This window comes from Saccopteryx bilineata, chromosome 3 (assembly GCF_036850765.1).
Source record: "Saccopteryx bilineata isolate mSacBil1 chromosome 3, mSacBil1_pri_phased_curated, whole genome shotgun sequence".
Taxonomy (NCBI): domain Eukaryota; kingdom Metazoa; phylum Chordata; class Mammalia; order Chiroptera; family Emballonuridae; genus Saccopteryx; species Saccopteryx bilineata.
Genome location: NC_089492.1, coordinates 110402297 through 110425644, shown reverse-complemented (window position 1 = coordinate 110425644; position 23348 = coordinate 110402297). Strand labels below are relative to the sequence as shown.

General features: G+C 39.5%; 1 protein-coding gene across 2 annotated transcripts in view; it reads left to right on the top strand.

Moving 5' to 3' along the window:
* The first annotated feature begins 8807 nt into the window (after window positions 1-8807).
* The window catches only part of PSME4 (proteasome activator subunit 4), a 109602-nt gene continuing 95061 nt past the window's right edge, over window positions 8808-23348 (top strand). For both annotated transcript variants that reach the window (XM_066267121.1, XM_066267120.1), the window contains exons 1-2: window positions 8808-9059; window positions 22840-22980. In XM_066267121.1, coding sequence (XP_066123218.1) covers window positions 8818-9059; window positions 22840-22980 — 383 coding nt within the window. In that variant the 5' untranslated portion in view covers window positions 8808-8817. The remainder of the gene's footprint in view (window positions 9060-22839; window positions 22981-23348) is intronic.

Sequence of the window (23348 nt, the reverse complement as noted above, 5' to 3'; positions counted from 1 at the left end):
AATGACAAAATACCTAACAAAGAAAATAATAATAGAAAAATTGATTTCGTTAGCTATGATTTCTTCCCTGTTAAAAATCAAACTTAAAAAAAAGTGAAGTTCATTTACTTCAGTTCAAATAAAATGAATGAAGTGGATACTATGACTGGATAAAAAGTTTTTGAATGAAATAGTCAAAACTTGAAAATTGTATAGGAACTAGAAAAATAATTCAGATGAATCAGGATTGTCTAAGGAACATACAGGGGATGCTGGAGATGATTCTACCTGTACTCCAGGTGTTTCATCTCAAGAAGCAGCTGATGTAGAGGGTACAGAATCTGTTGCAGGCCTCTCTACCTTCTTAAAGAATTGTTCCAGGCTAGTCTGGAACTAGTTCACCCACGTAGTCCATAAATATGACACTAATGGAGTAAGCCAAAACACTCACATCTCAACTTTTTAAAGTTTTTATGGGCATGAGCATCGTAATCTCAAAACGTTGTATGTCGAGACTGTCGTAACCCAAGGATTCCCTGTACTTTTAAAGATTATGCACTGGCAACAGAGATTCATCCACTTGCCAATATATCCCTCAGCCCTAAATAAATCACATATAGAAAAAAGTAAGGCAGGCGAAGGCATGAAACTAACAACCTGACATTTTGTCCACTACCAAGTAGTGGACCAAGAAGTACATCAGAGACATAAATATTTGATTGATAATTATCCTTTCCAATTCCTGCAGCTTGGGGAGAAGCCTCTCTCTTCAGAATATTTTCCATGAAGGGATACTGTATTTTCTGGGTCTTCCAAGAAGGGTGGTTACAGTCAGCTACTTCCAGGGGTCTGATAAGAAGTATGTCTACCTCAGTGTCTAACTGATAGAGTAATGCGCTGTTTTCTTTTCTTTTCTTTTTCAACTTTCTGAGAGAAAGAGAGAGACAGGCAGGGAGAGAGAGAGGAAGAAGAGATATGAGATGCACTAACTCTTGTTGCATCAGCTTAGTTGTTCATTAATTGCTTCTCATGTGTGCTGTGCCTTGATGGGAAGAGGGGGCTCAAGTCAAGCCAGTGACCCCCTGCTCAAGCCAGCGATCTTGGGCTTCAAGCGGGAAACCCTGTACTCAAGCTGGCGACCCTCAACCTAGGAGCCCAAGCTCAAGCTGGTGACCTTGGGGTTTTGAACCAAGGGCCTCAGCATTCTGGGTCGACATCCTATCCATTGCACCACCACTGGTCAGTCTGGGCTATTATCTTTGGCAGAGTATCCTGGGCTCCAAGAGATGCAAAATGCTTGGGAGTTATTCTGAGGAAAAAAGTAGCCCAGATTTTGGGTTACTTTCTTCAGGGATGAGTAGATTACACTGGGGAACAATTTTTTTTTTTTCATTTTTGCATGAGGTTTTAGAACTCTTTCTATATATTTCTGCATCGCTGATTCCAAATCTGAAATCTGTTTTTTGGTGCATGCTCTAGTTTTTATGCAATTTTAATTTCTTTTTGTTACAGTTAATGGCATGGATTGGTTTTTAAATTGGAGTTAAAGGGCAACGACTCTTGGATTGAACATAACCACAAGGCAATTAATGTTTTACAAACATCACTTTTACATAATTGTAGTTGTTTTTAAATGTAAAAAATTATTATCTGATAAAAACACCTTCTTATTTTGTTTTAAGATTGAATCATGGCTTCTTCAAGTAGGCATAAATGTAAGAATAGTCCTGACACCTTCTGTAATATATGTGGCTGTTACACACTTCAATGTCAAAGGCACAATATTTCATCATTTGTGACACATGCATATACTGCCTATTTTCAAGTTCCCCTTGGCAATTGAGACAAGAATTGGGCTCCTCATATTGTGTGTCATAGTTGTGAGGAAATGCTTCATGACTGGACAAAAGGAAAATGCAAAGGAATGCCTTTTGGTATTCCCATGGTTTGGTGTGAACCTAAGGACTACAGCAGTGACTGTTATTTCTGTCTGATCCATACAAAGGACATCGACAAGAAAAAACGGCATATGATCACATGTCCTAATATTCCTTCAGCAATATGACCTATCCAACACTCTGAGACACTCCTGGTTCCAGTTTTCAATGGTTTTATTTTTTCTAAGGATGAAGAAAGTGAACATGGTGATCAAATGTATTTTGATAAGATGCATGAGGAAATGGTGGTAGAATCTGAAGGGTCTTCGGATGCCAAGCAGTCATTAACCCCTCAGCAGTTTAGCCAACCCGAATTGAATGACTTAGTAAGAGATTTGGGCCTATCAAAGAAAGCAGCTGAGTTAGTAGCCGCCAGGCTTCAAAAAAAGAATGTACTTCACCAGTCAGCTACAGTATCCCATTTCAGGAAGCATGAACAAATTTTTGTGGACTTTTTTTCCGAAGACAAACACTTTGTTTACTGTCATGATATCAGTAGTATTCTCAGCCAGCTAGGTGTTACCACTTACAGTCCAACAGAATGGTGGCTATTTCTTTTTTTTTTTTTTTTTTTTTTTTAAATTTTTAATAAATTTTTATTAATGGTAATGGGATGACATTAATAAATCAGGGTACATACATTCAAAGAAAACATGTCTAGGTTATTTTGTCATCAAATTATGTTGCAAACCCCTCGCCCAAAGTCAGATTGTCCTCCGTCACCCTCTATCTAGTTCTCTGTGCCCCTCCCCCTCCCCCTAACTCTCTCCCTCCCTCCCTCCCATGTCCTCCCTCCCCCCCCCACCCTTGGTAACCACCACACTCTTGTCCATGTCTCTTAGTCTCATTTTTATGTTCCACCAATGTATGGAATCATGTAGTTCTTGTTTTTTTCTGATTTGCTTATTTCACTCCTTATAATGTTATCAAGATCCCACCATTTTGCTGTAAATGATCTGATGTCATCATTTCTTATGGCTGAGTAGTATTCCATAGTGTATATGTGCCACATCTTCTTTATCCAGTCTTCTATTGAAGGGCTTTTTGGTTGTTTCCATGTCTTGACCACTGTGAACAGTGGGCAGCTATTTCTTGACAGCTCTAAACGAGTCTGGAATATGTTCTCCTACACAACGGTAATGTTTATGCAGCGGTTCCAATTGGTTATTCAACTCATTTGCGAGAAGATTATAATGACATAAAAATTATCCTCGACTTTCTGAAGTATGAGGAGCATAACTGGATCATTTGTGTGGATCTTAAAATGGTATATTTCCTGCTAGGACAACAGAGAGGTTTCACGAAGTAGCCTTGCTTTCTGTGTTTGTGGGACAGCCGAGCTCGGGAGAAACACAGGACACAGAAGGAGTAGCTGAAAATGTGAAGCTCTGGAAGTAGGGATGCAAATATTGTGAATGAACCTGTAGTTAATCAAGATAGGATCATTTTTCCTCCACTTCACATCAAACTTGGCTTAATGAAGCAGTTTGTTCAGGCTTTGAATAGAGAAAGTGAATGCTTTCAACATATTATTTCTGCTTTTCCTGCCTTGTCTTTCAAGAAGAAAAAAGCAGGTGTATTCGATGGACCTCAAATTTGAACCCTCATACATGAGGAAGAATTTGCCAGGAAGATGAAAGGAGAAGATAGCAGCATGGCAGTCTCTTGTGGCAGTTAAAAAAAAAAACTTCCTTGGCAACAAAAAAGCAGAAAACTATGAACTTCTGGTTCAAAGGATGCTGTTGGCTTTCTGCGACACTGGATGTAACATGAGCATTAAGATTCACTTCCTGACTGTATTATTCCATACGTAGGTGGGACATAATAGTGAAACTAAGAGACATTGATAAGAGTGTGGTGGTTATGGGGGGGGGGAGGGGGGAATGGGAGAGGGATAGGGGGTGGGGAGGGGCACAAAGAAAACAAGATAGAAGGTGACAGAGGACAATCTGACTTTGGGTGGTGGGTATGCAATATAATTGAACGACAAGATAACCTGGACTTGTTATCTTTGAATATATGTATCCTAATTTATTGATGTCACCCCATTAAAAAAATAAAATTATAAAAAAAAAAAAAAAAAAAAGATTCACTTCCTGAACAGTCAGTCACCTTGATAAGTTTCCTGAAAATCTTGGAGCTGTTAGTGATGAGCAGACTACTGCAGGAGCATCAAACAACATTGTTCTCAACAAGTACACTAACACAAGAGCTACAAACACAAATTTTTGCCTGAATAGAATTTAAATAAGTTTTGCGCAAATTTTATGATTAAAATAAGTGTTTTAATATGTTCTATTTCAAAATTATAGACAAATTCTGAGCAATCATATCTTTTAGTGTATTAGTGTATTTACTGCATTATATAAATTATTATATTTTCACAAGGATGATGCCCAAGAAGACATTCTACTTCATTATGTTAAACTAAATGTTGAAAATTTTACAATAAGATGAAAACTTAAAATCTTGAATTGCAAAAAACAAACTATAGCTTACAGAGAAAAACTAATGTCAGATTTGAGATCAGCACACTTGAATTAGGTAAGAACAAGTGTTTTTGTGGATGCAACAAAAATTTTGTTCCCCAGTGTTATGCCACCCAGAGAAATTTAAGGTCTTCCAACTTTCTCACTTGAAGGGGTTTCCCTATTTTTTTCCCCTGAATTCCACACAGAAAAACATGAAGAGACTTCATCTCTTTTGCTCCAATAATTCTTTCTTCTTTTCCAGTTCAGATATCCACTCTCACCTAACATGACCTGGAACTGCTTCTTTGAAATAGTAAATCCAAACATTCCTGTTTTTCGAGATCCCATGCTAGGCTAATCCTTTCATATTGTCCTTGTACCTGATCAGGATCTGAGTCCCTGACCTCTCTACTCTTTGCCTATCAGTCCTCTTCACTTTGACTTTGAGGGGAACAGTTTGTCACCCCAAAATTTGCCAGTTTGGGGTACCAATTATTTTAAGCTGATTATTTTTAAGAAACAAAAGACTCCAGAAGAACTTTTTACCTTCCCACCCAAATGCCAAAAAAAATTTTAGACAAAGGACCCGCTCCAGGAAGAGAGATATTATTATAGATACAGTTTAATCAGAATTAAATCAAAATCCTCTGTGTCCCATTGTTAAAGATGGCCCAACAAATATTTGTTTACCAAACATTTGCTTTTCCATCTTCATGTGGTTTGCCTTCTTCCCCTTTGAAGCCTCAGACCACAACTTCCCTCCCCACTTTAGTCTAGAATGGCATATAAACCTCAACTGATCAATTTGTCTTTGAATCCCATATCCTTATGGAACCCCGTATGTACATAAATAATATATTTGGTTATTTTCTCCTATTAATCTGTCCCATGTCAATGTTGATTGTTAGAACAGCCAGAAAAACAGAAGAGTAGAAGAAAAATTATTTTCCACCCCTACAATTCCAAACAACTTAGACGTTAACTACTTTCTTACAAATGTTATCAATTTAATTATATCGATTTAGAGAAGAGAATCCAATGAGATAATGTGGGTAAAGCACTGGCTGAGAGAAGTGCTCAACAAATGGTAAACACCACTGCCATCATCACCAACAACATATATAACATTCCCTTACTCCTTTGTCATTCTATCATACCAGCCTGTATGTACACAATCCTGGGCTACTAAACATTATTGAAGAAAAATCACTAAATTGTGCAGACAGATGACAGTGAATTCATGCTTCCAGGGTTAAGTGCCAAGCGATTCTGTTTCTCTACAGATTCTGTTTCGCTACAGCCTGCTCCCCTCCACCCCCCATCAAGGCACATATGAGAAAGCAATCAATGAACAACTAAGGAGCTGCAACAAAGAATTGATGCTTCTCATCTCCCTCCCTTCCTGACTGTCCTTATCTGTCCTTCTCTGTGACTCTCTTTCTGTCTCTGTCAAAAAATATATATTTTATATAATATATATATTTTGGGGGGGCGGGGCTGGGATATCCCACCCTCAGAAATTCCTTTTTTATTCCAGCTACCTCATCTTTTGTTCTTCTCACTCAAACCTCTAAAAAGGTAGTCTACATTTGCTGCCTTTCTTTACTTCCCATTTGTGTATTATCATTGTCATCTGTTTTCCATTTCTCCCCTGAAACTGTTCTTATTTGCTTTATCAATCATTCCATGGACCCCGTCTCAGGACTTCATTTGACTGATCCTCACCTGTTGTATGGTTGATCATTCCCTCCATCTGAAACACTGGTTTCAGACATGCCCACTTTCCTAGACCTTGTCCTCCCTCTCAGACTGCCTCTTGTGAATATTCTTTGTGATCTCTCTATTCTTTGTCCCAAACTCTGAGGTTCCTCAGAGATTGGTAAGGGCCCCATTCTTTTCATACTGCTATATGAATTAAACAAGGGAGCCATTAGACTGAGGTGGCATTAATGCTTTGGCAGCCTACTTAAACAAACCAAAATCTAGGTGTGCCTCAAGGTTATGAAATCTAAACACTAAGGACAAGCACAAACAGCCCACTAGGCTTGAAGCTATAGCCAATCAAATAGTTTCCTTTCTTTGCTTCTGTATCTTCTCTACAGAATACGAATGGCTCCTGTCAATGAATACCCTTAAGCAACTCAGGTTTGGCACTGACCAACTGAAATAGATTTTTGCTTAAACTCTTCAAAATTTTAGTATGCCTCAGTTTATCCTTTATGCTAATCTATATCCCATTTTTTTTAATTTTGATGATTTTAGAGAGAGAGGAAGAGAAAGAGAAACAGGAACACTGATCTGTTCCTGTTTGCCCTAATGGAACAGGTAACCTCTGGACTTCGAGACGAAGTTCTAACCAACCAAGTTATCTGGTCAGGGCTATACCCCAGTTTAGATTACCTTCCTCATCCATATGTCAAAATACTTAATCATCCCTTAGTCATTCTGCCTCCAAAGCTACAGTATTTCTGCAGCGTTCTCTATTTCAGCAGAAGGCCTCCCTGATAAGCCAGCCAAAGGAGGGACACTCAGGCCCGATGAGCTTTAAAAGTTTATTTAGGCATCTGTACAACAGAGGGGCTGAGAACCCAGTGGCATCAGCAGAGAGGTGCAGGAAGGGGGTGTCTGATACAGGGGTTGCTGCAGGCATTTGCTGACATGAGGTTGCCTGCACCTGGACATGCTCAGATTAGCATATCGGGGTTTGTTGCTTTTGGTCACAGACTGTCGTCCTTTCCCAATCCTCAGGTCCCTCCTGATGGCCTTGTCCCAAGGACATTTCCCAGAACCTTCCCAGGATGGGGGGAGTTGCTTAAGTGGAGTGGGAGGTTGGGTAAGTGAGATGCTTAATAAAGAAGTTGCCCTAGTGGGAGGTTGGGTGAGGGGAATTTGAGTTTAAAGGTGCTTTCGATTTAAAGGAGCCCTGAACCCAAACCTAACATTCCCTATTTACCCACTTCCCAAACCAGAAATTGAACATCATTGTCTCTTCCCCTCTCTCTCACTGTTAATATTCAATCAGCTACCAAGCCCAGGCCATTCTACTTGCTGAAATACAGCAGCTCTAAAATCATTTCAACTGACATCCAGGCCATCGTGTCATATCTTAAGGGATCCTGCAGTGTCCAATCATGTCTGTTCTGTTCATACAAAGCCAGAGTGATTCTTCAAAAATGTAAATTTTAGCATGCCACCCCTATCCTTAAAGTCTTTCAGCCTTTCCTATTGCCTTTAGGATAAAGTTCTAGAAAGTCCCTAACATCTCCTTCTCAGTCTCAATTCTCTACTCCCGTCTTGCAAGCAATCTTCAGCCATTCTGAACTTGCTTGAGTTCTGGAGAGCATGCCTGAAGCCTCTCGAGTTGTTCCTTCAGGTGAAATTTAGCGTCTCCTTCCTTTTTCCAAACAACTCTGCTCAACTAATGGGTCAGGTCTAGTAAACTACCGGACACCCGCCCCAGCCCCCTCAGCTTGAACACCTCTTTAGGTGTTCCCAAGGCATCCTGTACTTATCTAGCAATTTAAGAGTATTGTCTTTTAATTGCTTATTCTTTAGTCTATAGCTCAGTTTGACTAAATTCCCGAGGGCAGAAACCTCAAGCTCTTCAACGTTCTATCTTTATGGACAAAGGAAGCGTTTGACACACAATATAGTTCAATTATATAGTATTTGAATGTGTTCATTTCTGGAACGGGGGCAGCTAGAATACCAGAAAGATGAAGGCTTAAAGGGAACAGAGTAAAAAAAAAAAAACACAAAACCGAACTCTATAAATAACACGTGGGATGGATAGAGAGTACCTAGACTTTTCCACACATGGCTCGGGGGGCTAGGCCCGCAGCCCTGCCAGAGGCCACCGCGACTGCGGGTTCCGAGAGGAAGTCGCAGGGAAACGCACGACCCCGGGAAAGAAGGACAATAGCTTGGAACTCGGCCTCGTGTTTCCGGTGGGCCAGCCCGACGCTCGGGGCGACGGTGGGGGCTCCGAGCCCGGCCCACCGCAAGCTGAGGCGCGCCCCCCCCCCCCCCCCCCCCCCCGGCACCACCTCCTTCGACTCCGTCGCCCCGCCCCCCCCGGCACCACCTCCTTCGACTCCGTCGCCCCGCCCCCCCGGCACCACCTCCTTCGACTCCGTCGCCCCGCCCCGGAAGTGACTTGAGGCCCCTCCGGAACCTCCGGGCCGGTGGCTGCAGCGTCACCAGCCGAGTTGGTGCGGGGAGAGCAGAGCGGCTGCTGCCGCCGCCAACGAACCGGGACTGCGCGGGGCTAGCCGCGCGCCGGCCAGGGGAGGGGGCCCAGCGATCGGGCACAGGGCGACGGGCCGCCGGCGGCCTCAGGGCAACGACGACGCGGAGGAGGCGGAGCCCGGAGAGGGGTGGGTGTCGGGGTGGGTTCGGGTGGGAGGGGGTGGGAGGGTGTCCCGGGGCTCATGGAGCCGGCCGAGCGGGCGGGCGGCGGGGATCCGCCGGAGCCGGGCGGGCGTCCCGGGCCGGGCCCGCGGACCTTCGTCCCGCAGAAGGAGATTGTCTACAACAAGCTGCTGCCCTACGCCGAGCGGCTGGACGCCGAGTCCGACTTGCAGCTGGCCCAGATCAAAAGCAACCTGGGCCGGGCCGTGCAACTCCAAGAGTTGTGGCCCGGGGGCCTCTTCTGGACCAGGAAACTCTCCACGTAAGTGTGTGACCGGGCCTGCCGGGTGGGCCAGGGGCGAAGGTCGGGGGGAGCTCTTTGTCCGCTGCCGATGGCTGGACTCTCAGCTCTGCCGAAGCTGGAGCCGGTGGTCCTCGTGCGTTCGTCCCAGGGTCGCCTGGGAAAGCGCGCAAACCTGCCTGCCGCTTTCCTGCGGGACCTCCCAGTGCTCACCGGTCCTCTGCTTCCTCCGTTCGGATTGTTGTCCTCGGACCTGCGGCGTCCCCGGGGAAAGCGAGGAGCGGACTCCCAAAGGCCCTCATTGGATCTGTGTTCCTGTGGGAAGGAGTGCAGAAGAGGTTCGCCTTTGGGGGAACAACTCTTTGACTTCTAGTTTCCTCGGTTCCTTCTTCCCCTGTGATCCCCGCCTCTTCATATCTCTCAATTCATGTTCAGTAACTTTCGGAATGGGAAAGAGGCCTTAGGGAACTTCTAGGTTGTACTTTTTGGGGGACCTGCTTAGTCTTTGTGCATTTGATTGAAAAGATTGGTTTAAAATCAGCCTTCAGCGTACACTTGGGCTGTATACTAGACGTTAATGTCAAGAAGGTTCAGTGTTAGAATTTAGGGAAAATGTACATTGCTCCTGTTTGGTACCATACCAAGGAAGAGATCAGTAAGCTTGTCCTGGTCATTATTAGTATCGGGCATGTGTTAATTTTGAGTCGCTGAGATGAATGTAGATTACCGAAATCAGTTTCACGAGTTTTATATTTTAATCATTTCTTGGTTGTTTTTATGGGTTTTTTTTCCTTTCTTTTCTTTTGTTTTCTTTTTTTTTTTTTGCATAACTTGCCTGCGAACTGTAGTGCATTTGAAATGAGAGGAAAACGAATAAAATACAGTTTATTTGCTAGATGGGCATCTTCACTGTGTCAGAACTTTTTAAAAGAATTTTTGCTGTATCTTATTTAGTTAACTGTATATGAAATCTGTTAACATTGTATGTTTATTCATGGAGGTATGAATGGGTGAACACATAAGACATAAGTCACTGAAGTGTCCCACTCCAGTGTTTATCCAAATCTGCTGAGTAAACTGGGGATGACTCAGGGTTTTGTAATGCAATAGTGTTCTTTACATTTCTAACCAAGATGATTCCTTTGTGCCTATTATTAGGGAGCCTGTGACAAATTTTTCATCTCCACTCTGTGGTGGTGGTGGGAGTAATTACCGTTTTAATTAAAAAGCAAAACTAAAATTTAATTTGCCCTTTTCAAAGAGTGACCGTAAAATGTCAAGGTTAACAACTCTCCTTTTGATTAGAGAGTAAAGTTTGTGGTGTTCAGATCCCTAGGAGACTTGTGAAAAAAACAAGGAGAAGAACCACTTTTAGACAAAAAAGAAGAATGTTCTATAAGTGGTTAAAATTACAGTAACTCTTTTTCAAGTGAGTTTCCTAGGTGTTTGTGTTACTCAGGCAAAGTAAAAATAAAGTTACTGTATCAGATTCAGTAATTCCTGACTTTAGTTACTTGGATTAGATTTGCCAGAGAGTAACCATTTGGGGGGACACAAACAGCTCCTTTTAGATGCACAGTATATAAATATACCAGTGTGTGAATACATTTCTGATTTGTATAGTTAAACATTGTTTTCTGATATTTACTGTTACTAAGTTTGGAAAACTATCACCTAGAGTTTTATTATTTAGGGGTTACTTAGGTATAAGTAACTTTTACATAGGAAGGGCTAAAAATACATTGGACACAGCGGTGTTTAGGGCAAGATTGCAGTTATATGGCTTAATAACTATGAACCTAAAACCATTTAAAATCTAAATTACCAGCAAGAAATGCTCTCAGAATTTTATTTTGGGATGATTGTTAAGTGCTGCAAACTGATTCTTGGGATTGCACTATGAGACATTTTGAACTTGGTGGGACATGTTGTGATCTTGGGTGTATTTTTTTCTCCTAAGTCATGTTAATGTGACCTGTTTATATTTGTGCTTGTTGTTTATTACACCTTGGATGTGTTGCACAAGTTTACATCTAAATGATGCCAGAACATGTGATGATAGCTGTCAATTGCCTGAGTAGTGATCATATTTAGTACTTTGTAGAAGAGTGGAAAGTAGTAATGAAAATAAAATCTAATTTCTCCCACTAGCTCTGTGACTAGAAAGTCACTTTAATCATTTGTTTTGGTATTCTTGGGAGAGAAATGAGGGGTTTGGACTAAATAATTCCTGAGAAACATTCTTGCTCTCATACTTTATGATTTTATTTTTTATCCTGTAAAGCCTCAAATAAGTCAGTGTGTATCTTTACTACAGGGACTGTGAGCAGGTTGTAAAGTATCAAGTACATTCCTAAAGAAGACCTGATTGTAAATGCTGTTCAAAGGCACTGGAACTGGATCCCTGAGCTGAAGTGTACACCCCTAATCTAGGTGTCACAGATCTGGGTAGGGGTAGAGTCCTGGTTTGAGAGGCATTCAGCCTCCCCTTTTTTGACTTTTTACCTAATTTTAGTAGTTACTATAATTCTATTTCAGTCCATTTGGAAACTTGTGGGTCTGCTTAGCATCTCTGTGAAGAAACGTTACTTCTGTGTATTTAAAAAAATTGGTCCTATAATAAAACACAACTTTTTTTGTACAGGCTAGTTTAAAGTATTAGCACCTGTTCAAGAGAGATTGTGTGACATAGCATATCACAGAGCCATTTTCTAAGAAGCAAAGAAACAGAAAAGAGGCATAAACAAGGGGTCTTCGGAAACAGCAGTAAAGACAGCTCATGGACACTAAGGAAAGGTGTTGATAGATAACTGGTGTGGCTAGTGTAGAGAATGGAATTGAAGAAAGGTAATCTTGAAACTTGCTTTTTCTCCTCTGCGTTTCTAGACCTTCTGTGAAAGGTACTGAGGTCTAGTTCTAAGACCTCAGCCTATTTATACATGCCTTTGCCACCAACATTATCATCTTGTTCATGCTTAACCTCTCTCAGCTTTAGAGTCCTCTTTTGGAAGGTGGAGTGTAGACTATTAGTGGTTTTTCAACCCAAAATTTAGCAGTGGACTGTTTCATAAAAGCAAAATCTTAAACACAAATTTGCAACTCCTCAGCTCGACTAAAATCACACTTACATTTTTTTCTTTGTAACACATCTTTGAACCCTTGCTGCCTGCTTAAGGCTCTAAAACATACTGTTTGGAAAAAAGAAGATGATGATTAGTCTCTAAGGGTCTTTCTCACTAGTTCTGTTACTTTAATTGGTCTAGAGGAAGGGCAAAAAAAAGGAAGGACAATAAGTGAATGGGCTACTATTTCCTATCTGCTTACCCTATTCATGATCTTTTCTTTCACAGAATTTTGATTTTAGTGAAGTATGTGAGCTTGGTGTATTATGAAACAAATTTAGATGTCTTGTTTGTTACAATGAAATGTTATAGTATTCTATGTTTTATAATGAAATGACTGTATTATACTGAGGAATTATTTCACTTGCTAAGGAAACTCTAGCTCCCTTGTTTTATTATTAGGAATAGTTCGTAGCCTTCTTCCTGGACATGAATTGGATTATCCCAGGTGAAACCACATAATATATTAAATATAGTCGAGATATGAGTTATCAAATGCACCGACTGCCTCGTGAGGAAAGTAATAATGTGAACACAGGAGTGCTGGAATTCATATTTCTGTGTTGGGGAAGAAAGTAGAAAATGCTAACCACTGAATCTCAGCTGCCTAGTGATATGATATACGAATAGGATATCTAATATTTGAGTATTGAAATTGTGAAGCACATAATAAATAGAAGAGCTTTTTATTTGTATAAAAAAAATCTTGGAATCTTGACAAATTACCACATTCATTTGGGAGAACCAGTTAGATAAAGTAGTAGAGGAAGTTTGTTTTTATTAAATGACAACATTCAGAATGAGAACCAAAATTACTTTGTAGTGAGAAAGTTGAGTTTCTGGAGACAAAAAAAATAAGTGAATTGAATGATACTGGGGACATGAATTATTCTGACAAAGTTGTATAATAACACATGCAATAAGCTATCCTTCACATTAGACATTTTTTATTATTATTAATACACTTTAGTTTTTAGAAAGTACAGAATTCCTATCTTGGTCGGATAATTCAGTTGGGTGAGGGTAGTCCTACCATGCTCAGATTGTGTGTTTGTTCGCTGGTCAGGATACATACAAGAATTAACTGGCCCTGGCTAGTTGGGTCAATGGTAGAGCATCAGCCTGTCATGTGGATGTCCCAGGTTTGATTCCTTGTCAAGGCACACAGGAGAAGCGCCCATTTGCTTCTCCACCCCTCCCTCTCTTGCTTCTCTCTCCCTCCATCCTACAGCCATGGCTTGATTGGAGCGAGTTAGCCCCAGATGCTGAGAATGGCTCCATGTCCTCTACCTCAGACACTAAGAAGAGCTCTGTTGCTGAGCAATGGAGCAAGGCCCCAGATGGGCAGAGCATCGCCTGCAAGTGGGCTTGCCAGTGGATAATCCCCATCGGGGCACACATGGGAGTCTGTCTCTGCCTCCTTTCACTGATTTAAAAAAGAGAGAGAGCAAGAGAGAGAGAGAGAATTAACCAATGACAGCATGAATAAGTGAAACAACAAATTAGTGTTTCTGTCTCTTCTCTCATTCTAAAAAGCAATGAATAAAAATTACAAGAGGAAGTACAGAGTTCCCATATAACCCTTATCCCCACATATGCACATGTTCAATTTTTCATAGCATTATCACACACACACACACACACATTTTTTTTAACTTCTCATTTTCCAGGGACCTCTCTGGATCATTCTTTTAAAGCACTTTGTCAGCTTTCAATATTTAATTGACTGTTTCTGTCATAATCTCATTTGCCAATATACGTGATTTGAACAGTTTTCTAATATTATTTATTCGTTTTGCTTTAAACATTTTTCTGTTATGGGAACTGTCAAATATAAACAAAGGAAGATAGTAATAAAATGGATTCCATGTACCCAACTCTCATTTCAACATTTATCAACTCAGTGGCCTGTTGTGTTACTTTCACCACCACTCCATTATTTTCAAAGCCTATTGCTTCATTCATAAGTGCTTACACTAGGAATCCTAAGGGGAAAGGAATTAGACCAAACATTTCAATACCAATATCATTATCAATCTTAAGAAACTTAACCCATTGTCACTCTGATCAACCTCATGAAGTTCTTTTTTGCAAAATTTGTGGTTTTACTTCTGAGCTTCCATTTCTTAAGAGTTATTTTTTTAAACTATTTTATTTATTCACTTTTAGAGAGGAGAGAGAAAGAGAAAGGAGGGAGGAGCAGGGAGCATCCCGTATGTGCCTTGACCAGCCAAGTACAGGGTTTTGAACTAGCGACCTCAGCGTTCCAGGTCGATGCTTTATCCCAGGGGTCCCCAAACTTTTTACACAGGGGGCCAGTTCACTGTCCCTCAGACTGTTGGAGGGCCGGACTATAAAAAAAACTATGAACAAATCCCTATGCACACTGCACACATCTTATTTTAAAGTAAAAAAAAACAAAATGGGAACAAATACAATATTTAAAATAAAGAACAAATAAATTTAAATCAACAAACTGACCAGTATTTCAATGGGAACTATGCTCCTCTCACTGACCACCAATGAAAGAGGTGCCCCTTCCGGAAGTGCCGCGGGGCCGGATAAGTGGCCTCGGGGCCGCATGCGACCGGCAGGCGTAGTTTGGGGACCCCTGCACTGTGCCACCACAGGTCAGGCTGAGCTTCCATTTTATTTGCATTGTTTTGTCTGAGGTTTACTACAAACAGACCTCATGGGCAAAGACTTTAAAAATAGTTTATTAGTGAACATTTTTATATTATGACATTCATCTTTTCTCCCCTCTTAACTTTGAAGATAAAGAATCAGTCCTGGGGTAACAAGAATTTCCTTGAATTAATGGCATTTTAAAAACAAAGACACTGATGTTTTTAGGATAATAGATAGTTGGATACAAAGTAGTAAAGTCAGGAGTCTTTGAACAAATTATTTTCTGAGTGCCTTGAACGGCACTTTTGGCACTTGAGCATTGTCAAGTGAAAAATTTCTGCCCTCAGGGGAAGTTCCAGTATGCTCTTTTAGTCACATTTTTTGTTTATTTGGGGACAGACTAGGTAAGGTGTGTAAAACTCAAGAAACTTGGGAAAAGAAAATATGAATTCTAATTTCATTATTTAAAAAAAAAATTCTCATTCTGACCAGCATATTTTAACATTGACATTGAGAAACACAGAAAAAAATTAGTAAAACAGTGCCTTTAGTTCTGAAATCTGAACATATCATATAAAAATTTTTCCAACTGATCTTGCACTGTTGTAAAGGCAAAAAAACTTGAGATACATGTTCTTAATGGAAGTGAAATTATAGCAGTCTTATTTTTTAAGGGACACTTATTTATTAGTAAATAAGCACACAACTTCTAAACTCACCCTTATTGTTCGTCTGGGTGTTAACTTTTTTTCTAGTAAGTGAGATTAATTTCTAGTGAACCACCCCACCCCTTTAATACAAAATTCAAATCTGTTTCCCTCTAATCTTTGTAGAAAATTAGATCAGAATCATTCATACTGTGTAAACAGTAAGCTGAGAACATGCCAATAACAGCAACAGTGAGCAAACATCAAGAAACCTTTACATTCATTGAGATCGCCTTTGGAATGTGAAAAGCAGCACATAGTATAAATGTTCTCATTTGTAATCTTGAGGTTGGCTACTTCCATATTCGGCCTATGCTTAGCATGTCTTCCCTTTTAGTACACTCTCTCTTGATCCCTTGTTTATGCTTTTCTATTCTTTGTATACATATCTTCTCTCTACTGAGAGCTTTCTTGAGGTCATTGTCTTCCATATTTATATCTTCGTCCCTCCACTCCCAGCATTTAGTACAATGGTATATACATTCATAGGTGCTCAGTAATATTAAAATTGACTATTTTTTTGTTCTTTGAAAGCTAAAACATTATGCCATTCTAAGGAATTATTACTTTTACAGTCAAAATAGAGAAAACAAATCTGGGATGATCTATTTTAATACTAGGTTGAAAGAAATTATTTATTTAACCGAAGAAGTGGAGGGAAGCATTTTTAGTAAAGGAAGAAAAAGTGTTTCATAACCAACTCAAAGTTAATTTGAAAAGAAAGTAGGGTATATTGGTTGTATCATGAAGTTTGAGATTTTGTTTAAAAATAAATTGATAATTGTATGGTTAAATAATATTAAAAAGATAGATGAACTGTAAAATTTTGGTAGGTATCATCACCTTTTTATGCTAATTTGGCTGTTTCATAATATCTAGACCCCAAATTTTAGAGTTTGAAAATTGCCTGACCAGGCAGTGGCACAGTGGATAGAGCTGTGGGACTGGATGCAGAGTACCCAGGTTTGAAACCCTGAAGTCGCTGGCTTGCGCACAGGCTCATCTGGTTTGAGCACAGCTCACCAGCTTGAACCCAAGGTCTCTGGCTTGAGCAAGGGGTCACTCAATCTGCTGTAGCCTCCCAGTCAAGGCACATATGAGAAAGCAGCCAATGAACAACTAAGGTGCTTCAACAAAGAATTGATGCTTCTCATCTCTCTCTCTTCCTATCTGTTCCTATCTGTCCCTCTCTCTGTCTCTGTCACACAAAAGAAAAAAAAAAGGAAAAAAATATATATGCATAGCCCTGACTGGTTGACTCAGCATTAGAGCATTGGCCCAGCGTGTGGATGTCCTGGGTTGGATTCCCAGTCTGGGCACACAGAAGTGACCATCTGCTTCTCCACACTCTCCCCCTCTCCCTTTTCTTTCTATCTCTTTATTCCCCTAGTATATATATATATGTCAGTAGTTAAATTACCATTTAAATTTAGGAATGATTTAGAAATGTAATTTTTTTTTTTCTTCAGGGACAAAGAGAGAGTCAGAGAGAGGGATAGACAGGGACAGACAGACAGGAACGGAGAGAGATGAGAAGCATCAATCATAAGTTTTTTGTTTGGTCACCTTAGTTGTTCATTGATTGCTTTCTCATATGTGCCTTGACCGCGGGCCTTCAGCAGACCGAGTAACCCCTTGCTTGAGCCAGCGACCTTGGGTCCAAGCTGGTGAGCTTTGCTCAAGCCAGATGAGCCCGCGTTCCAGCTGGCGACCTCGGGATTTGAACCTGGGTCTTCAGCATCCCAGTCCGACACTCTATCCACTGTGCTACCTCCTGGTCAGGCTAATCTTTTTTTAAATTCATAGTTTAACAGACAAATATCTTAAGACTCTCACTTTTTGGTTTTTGTGTGTGTGTGGGGGGGTGTCTCACAGTTTTTATCTGTATGCTCATTTATAAGTGTTTATTAAAGAATTCTCCAAATTCTGGGTTATGACCAAAGGGTAAATCATTTAGTAGGTCTTGACCAGTTTTTGTTTGTTGGAGGGTTTTTTTTGTTTGTTGGTTGGTGAACTAAATTAGAATTATTCCAGTGAATTTGGGAGTAATAAGGGGGAGTATTCATGACTTTTGTTTCAGATACATATATATTATGTGTATATTGGTTTATATATTTATTACTGTGGGTTGTAGCCAAATGATATGAAAGCTACTGATTTTACAGATTTCTTTTTATACTTCAAATCGTATCATCAACACCTTTTTATTAAGCTGTAAAGATAACAATGGATGAAAATGAAAACTTGTAACAGTTTTAAAATATCAGTAACCTGAGGGGTCTTATAAGAGGACATTATTGTAGATACTACCTAGCATATGTTGAGGGCTCACAATTTTCACAGACAACCCTTTGAACTGTAGATATGTTTATTATCCCCATTTACCACTGAAAAAATGAGACTGAAGTGAGGTTGTGTAACAGCAGATTTGCCTGTTGGCCACAGGGCTCTTGCTCTTAACCACGGGTCCATAGGAAAGAAAGCTCCCTAGGTTATATAGGCTGGAAGGAGAACTGCAGCTGAGCCTTGAGGTGGGATTTGGTTAGTTAAGAAGGACTTTGGAGAAAGCCATTTAAAGTGGAGGAACAGAGATATAAGCACATTGACCATAGAACTGTTAAAGTCTGTCCTCAGAGCATTATATTGAAATAATCAGTTACCTGTCTCCCTGACAAGGTTTGTGCTCCAGGGCCATTTCTTACTTATTTTTGTTTCCATTGCCTGTTGCTATGCCTGGCTCTTAAATGACATTCAGTAAAACATTTCAAGAAATGGATAGCCACAGTCATGCCCCAAGAGAGAAACAACTGGGGAAAAAAAATGAATAGAGGTATTAGGTGTTAGTAGTGAATGACTTTATTACGCTAGAAATTGTCATATCAATTTTAATAAGTCATGAAGAATGTAAGTCTGAAATACAATATGCTGAAACTGCAAGTGAGTGTTGTTCAACCTGTGCCAGATGGGGAAAAAGAGAAAGTGTACCTCAGGTCTCCTTGCTCATGTGGTGTCCTCCATCAGAAATATTGTGCTTGATAAAGATGCGAGACCTGGTTTTTTTAGTGTGTTTTGGAAATGTACTCTTAATGCTTTAAAGTGAATTTGTTTAATTTAAATATAAATATTTAGTATTAATTTGTAGGATTTTCCCCTTTCTAAAAAATAAATTAGTGCCTGACCAGGCAGTGGCGCAGCAGATAGAGTGTCAGACTGGGACACAGAAGATCCAGGTTCGAAACCCCAAGGTCGCTGGCTTGAGCGCAGGCTCACCTGGCTTGAGCAAGGGGTTACTCGGTCTGCTGTAGCCCCCCCCCCCGTCAAGTTATATATGAGAAAGCAATTAATGAACAACTAAAGTGCCGCAATGAAGAATTGATGCTTCTCATCTCTCTCACTTCCTATCTGTCCCTATGTGTCCCTCTCTCTATCTCTGTCTCTCTTTCTCACACACACACACACACACACACACACACACAGAATTACAAACAGGTGAGCTGTTTGTAATTAAGCTCAGTATAGTCCTCAATTTAATCAGTTGAAAAAAATGTTTCTCAGAATGTCTACCTTATTTCATCACTGTTTAGAGCTGAGGGTTAAAGAGGTATTATAGGGGGTGGTCCCGGCCACCAAGTATCTTTCAGTTGTCTGAAGAAATAGCATTAATGTATACATACATAAGTATGGTATGAGAATGTGAAAAATACTCAAAGTTTGGCACAAACTGGGGCAGAGAGGACAGAGATAGCACTTAAAATTTTATTGATTGATTGATTTTAGCAAGAGAAAGGGAGAGAGAGACAAGAACATGGATGTGTTCCTGCGTGTGCCCTGACTGGGGGTTGAACCAGCAACCTCTGCACTAGAAGTCAGTTGCTCCAACCAACTGAGCCATCCAGTCAGGGCCAGAGATAGCACTTTTGTTTGGGAATGAAGGAGGAAGTCTTAAAGGATAGATAAGTTTCTAAGACTATGAACAAATAATTCACAAGAAAATAAGTACATAGTAAGCAAACATCTTAAGATGTATTTTGCCTCATAATAATTCAAGAAATAGAAACAGCTTGTATTAGCATTACATTTTAATGACTTAGATTTTTAAAAGCATACTTAGATTTTTAAAAGCATATGTTGTGCCCTCGTCAGTCTAAGGAGCACTGTTTCTCAAACGTGTTGAGATGTTGGGGAAGCTTATAAAAAAACACCTGGGAGAGCATTTGAGATCTTGCTCGCGGGCGTATGTTCTCATTTTGGTCCAAATAAACTCTTATAGAAATTCAAAAACAAAAAACCCTGGTACCTGGACCCCCCCCTCCATTATAGAACAGTTAGAATGTCTTTCGTGTATGTTAATCAATTATCCATCACCATAGCCTTGTGAAGACTTAGATTGTAAGTATACATAGAAGATTAAATGACTTGTCCAAGAGACTAGTTTATAGTAGTATGAATTCTCAGCAGTCTTGTATAACCATGCTTTCCTCTTGCTTGCTTGGCTACTATGTTTAAAATCAATAAATCTGTCTATCCAGAGTTAATTATAATGCTAATTTTTGCAAAGGAAGCTAGAATGGAAACCTAAAAGACATTCTCTGCATTATTAGATAGCACCTAACTTGCCTTTGTTCCATACCAGCAGTCATTTGGAATTAATATCCTTTATTGTTGTTTGTTTTGTTTGTGATAGTGTATATCCCCTTTCTTGATCCTCTTAACCACTTGGGGGGGGGGGGGTAAGAAACATTTTCCTGGTTGTGTCTTGCAACAGAAGTATTTGGTTCATCTTGTTCTGTTCATCTATCTAGAGCTGTCCCCTATGCCTCTCTCCCCAAATGCTCAGATTATGTCGACCTTGTGTTGCCTATTCAGAGTGATGACAACTTTCTAATCTTTTAAGATTCAGTTCAAATGTCACTATATATGATGAAACTTTGGTTTAAAAAAAAATTCATAAAGCTTTAATACTGCTTCATTTATCCCCTTATTTCAATATGTTTGGTTTTCTGGGTGTCTGTCCCCTCACATCTATCCGATTTGTGAGTTCTTGTCCTAAGGGAACTGTTTGGATCATAATCCTCATCCTGTACATGTCATTAGCTCTAGAAATGCTTTTTGATAAGAGGAGAGGTGGCTTTATGAGAAAACACATTTCAACCATTTACTCACTGATTGTAGCAGTGAGAAGCTGTTATCTGCATTTTTAGTACTTGCGTGTAATGATGAAGGACTTAGTCCTGGAATAAAGTCAAAAGAATACATTTCTGATCCTCTATTCTTCTCTGCTAATTTGTCCCTTTCTAATTTTTTATGTTTGATGACACCTCAGGAATAGAAAGAAAAGACTGGAACTGATATAGTTATGGCAAAAGTGTGATATTTATTTTGGGAGAGGGAAATGTTGAAGACACTCTGAAATTAAAATTTGGAGGTGTTTAGGGATTTCACTGGTCATGGTAGTTTTCCTTGCTGTAAAATATTTGTCATTTAGTGCTAGCTGTGAGATATTAAGGCACATTAAAAACAATCCTCATCTCACCATTTATTCAACTATTTTACATTTTAGTCAATTATATTGTTTTAAAATGTAATTCCTTCATATTTCCTTTAGAGAAATTTCTATTTTTTTGTTGTTGTTGTTGATATTATGAACAAATGAGACAGTATTCCTTCAACCACCAATTTTTTATCTGGATGCCATACAGATTTTAATTTTTAAAAATTTTTAGTTATTGATTTGACAGAAAGAGGAAAAGGGGTAAGGGGAAAGAGAGACAGAGAGATCAGTTTGTTCTTCCATCCATTTATGCATTCATTGGTTGTTTCTTATATGTGCCCTGACCAGGTATCAAACCTATCAACCTTGGTGTATCAGACAACGTTCTAGTACCCAGCCGAGACCAAGGCTGTACAACTTTATATGTATCATCTTTACATATGAAAGGTCCCACTGCTCCACATTCTCACCCAAACTGGGTATTGTTAAGCTTTTAAATTTTAGCCAGTCTGATGAGTATGAAGTGGGACCTTACTGTGATCTTAATTTGCTTTTACTATTGAATATAGATGTTGAGTATCTTTTCATATGTTATTATTAGTCATACAGATATTCTCTTTTAAGGAGTGCCTACCTGAGCCTTTTGTGCATTTTTGTCTTTTTCCTTGTGTGTGAGAGAGAGACAGAGAGAGATAAGAAGCATCAACTCGTAGTTGTGGCACTTTAATTGTTCATTGATTGCTTCTCATAAGCACCTTGACAGGGTTGGTGGGTAGCTCAAGCTAGCAACTTTAGGCTCAAGCCAGTGACCATGGGATCATGTCAATGATCCCATTTTCACGTGGGCGACCTCAGGGTTTGAACCTGGGTCCTCAGCATCTCAGATTGATGCTGGCAACCACCATTCTACTTTCTGTTTCTATGAGTTTGATTACTTTAAATACTACATACAGGGTGGGGCTAAAGTAGGTTTATAGTAGTGAATACATAAAACAGAGTTCATTCTTGTATTATTATTCATTAATTATTGTATTATTTTCCATATGAACAACTGTAAATAGACTTTTGCCTCACCCTGTATAAGTAGACTCATGCAGTATTTATTGTATTTCCCCGTGTATAAGTGCACCTTTTTTTCCAAAAAACTGGCTGTCTTATACAGTGATTGTAGATTTTTTTACTTGCATTTCCTGCTTTTTTGTGTGGATGAATTGTATAAATTTTATGATGAATAAAACTTGAATTCAATAACTTTATGTAATTTTTTTTTCTTTCAAATTTTGGTCCTCAAAATTAAGGTGCGTCTTTTATACATGGGGAAATACAGTATTTTTTTATGATTGACTTATTTAATTTCTTAGCATAGAGTCCTCAAGGTTTATCCATTTGTCACATATGACAAAATTTCTTTCTTTTTAGATTTATTGATTGATATTTACAGAGAGGAGGGGAGAGAAACAAGAAGCCTCAACTCTTAGTTGTGGTACCTCTAGTTATTCATTGATTGCTTCTCATGTGTACCTTGACCCCTTGCTCAGGCCAACGACCTTGGCTGAAGCCGGCAACCCCACACTCAAGCCTGGTGTACCTGTGCTCAAGCTGGCATCCTCTGGGTTTCAGCGTACCAGGTTGATGCTCTATCTACTGTGCTCCCACTGGTCAGGCCAGGGGCTCTTTCTTTTTAAAGGCAGAATAATATTTCATTGTATATATATGCCACATTTTAAACATCCATTCATCTATTGATGGACATTTACGTTGCTTCCACACAGCTCTTGTGAATAATGCTACAAGGAATATGGGTGTGTCACCATACTTATTTTTAAAGGCTATATTGATTTTTTTTCTTGCAGATATATTCGACTTTATGGAAGAAAATTTAGCAAAGAAGATCATGTTCTTTTTATCAAGTTATTGTATGAGCTGGTATCAATTCCAAAACTGGAAATCAGCATGATGCAGGGATTTGCTCGTCTCTTGATCAACTTGTTAAAGTAAGTAAGTTAGTTTTCCTATGATTTTCAATAAGATTTTTTTGATTTATGTTTTCAAGTTTTTAGAGAATGAAAACTAAGTATTCTTTGGTAAGGAGACTGCGTCCAAAATTTGCCCATTAGGAAAAGAATGCTCAACACTTTATTAATTTAAATCATGTGTGTTAATTAACCTTTTAATTAAAATTCCACCTCTTCCGTGAAGCCTTCTAATCTCTAGCACACATTGAATTGTATGTTGTCTGATTGTTTTGTTTATATTAATTATCTTTCCTTATATACAGTGTGTCCGTAAAGTCATGGTGCATTTTTGACCGGTCACAGGAAAGCAACAAAAGATGATAGAAATATGAAATCTGCACCAAAGA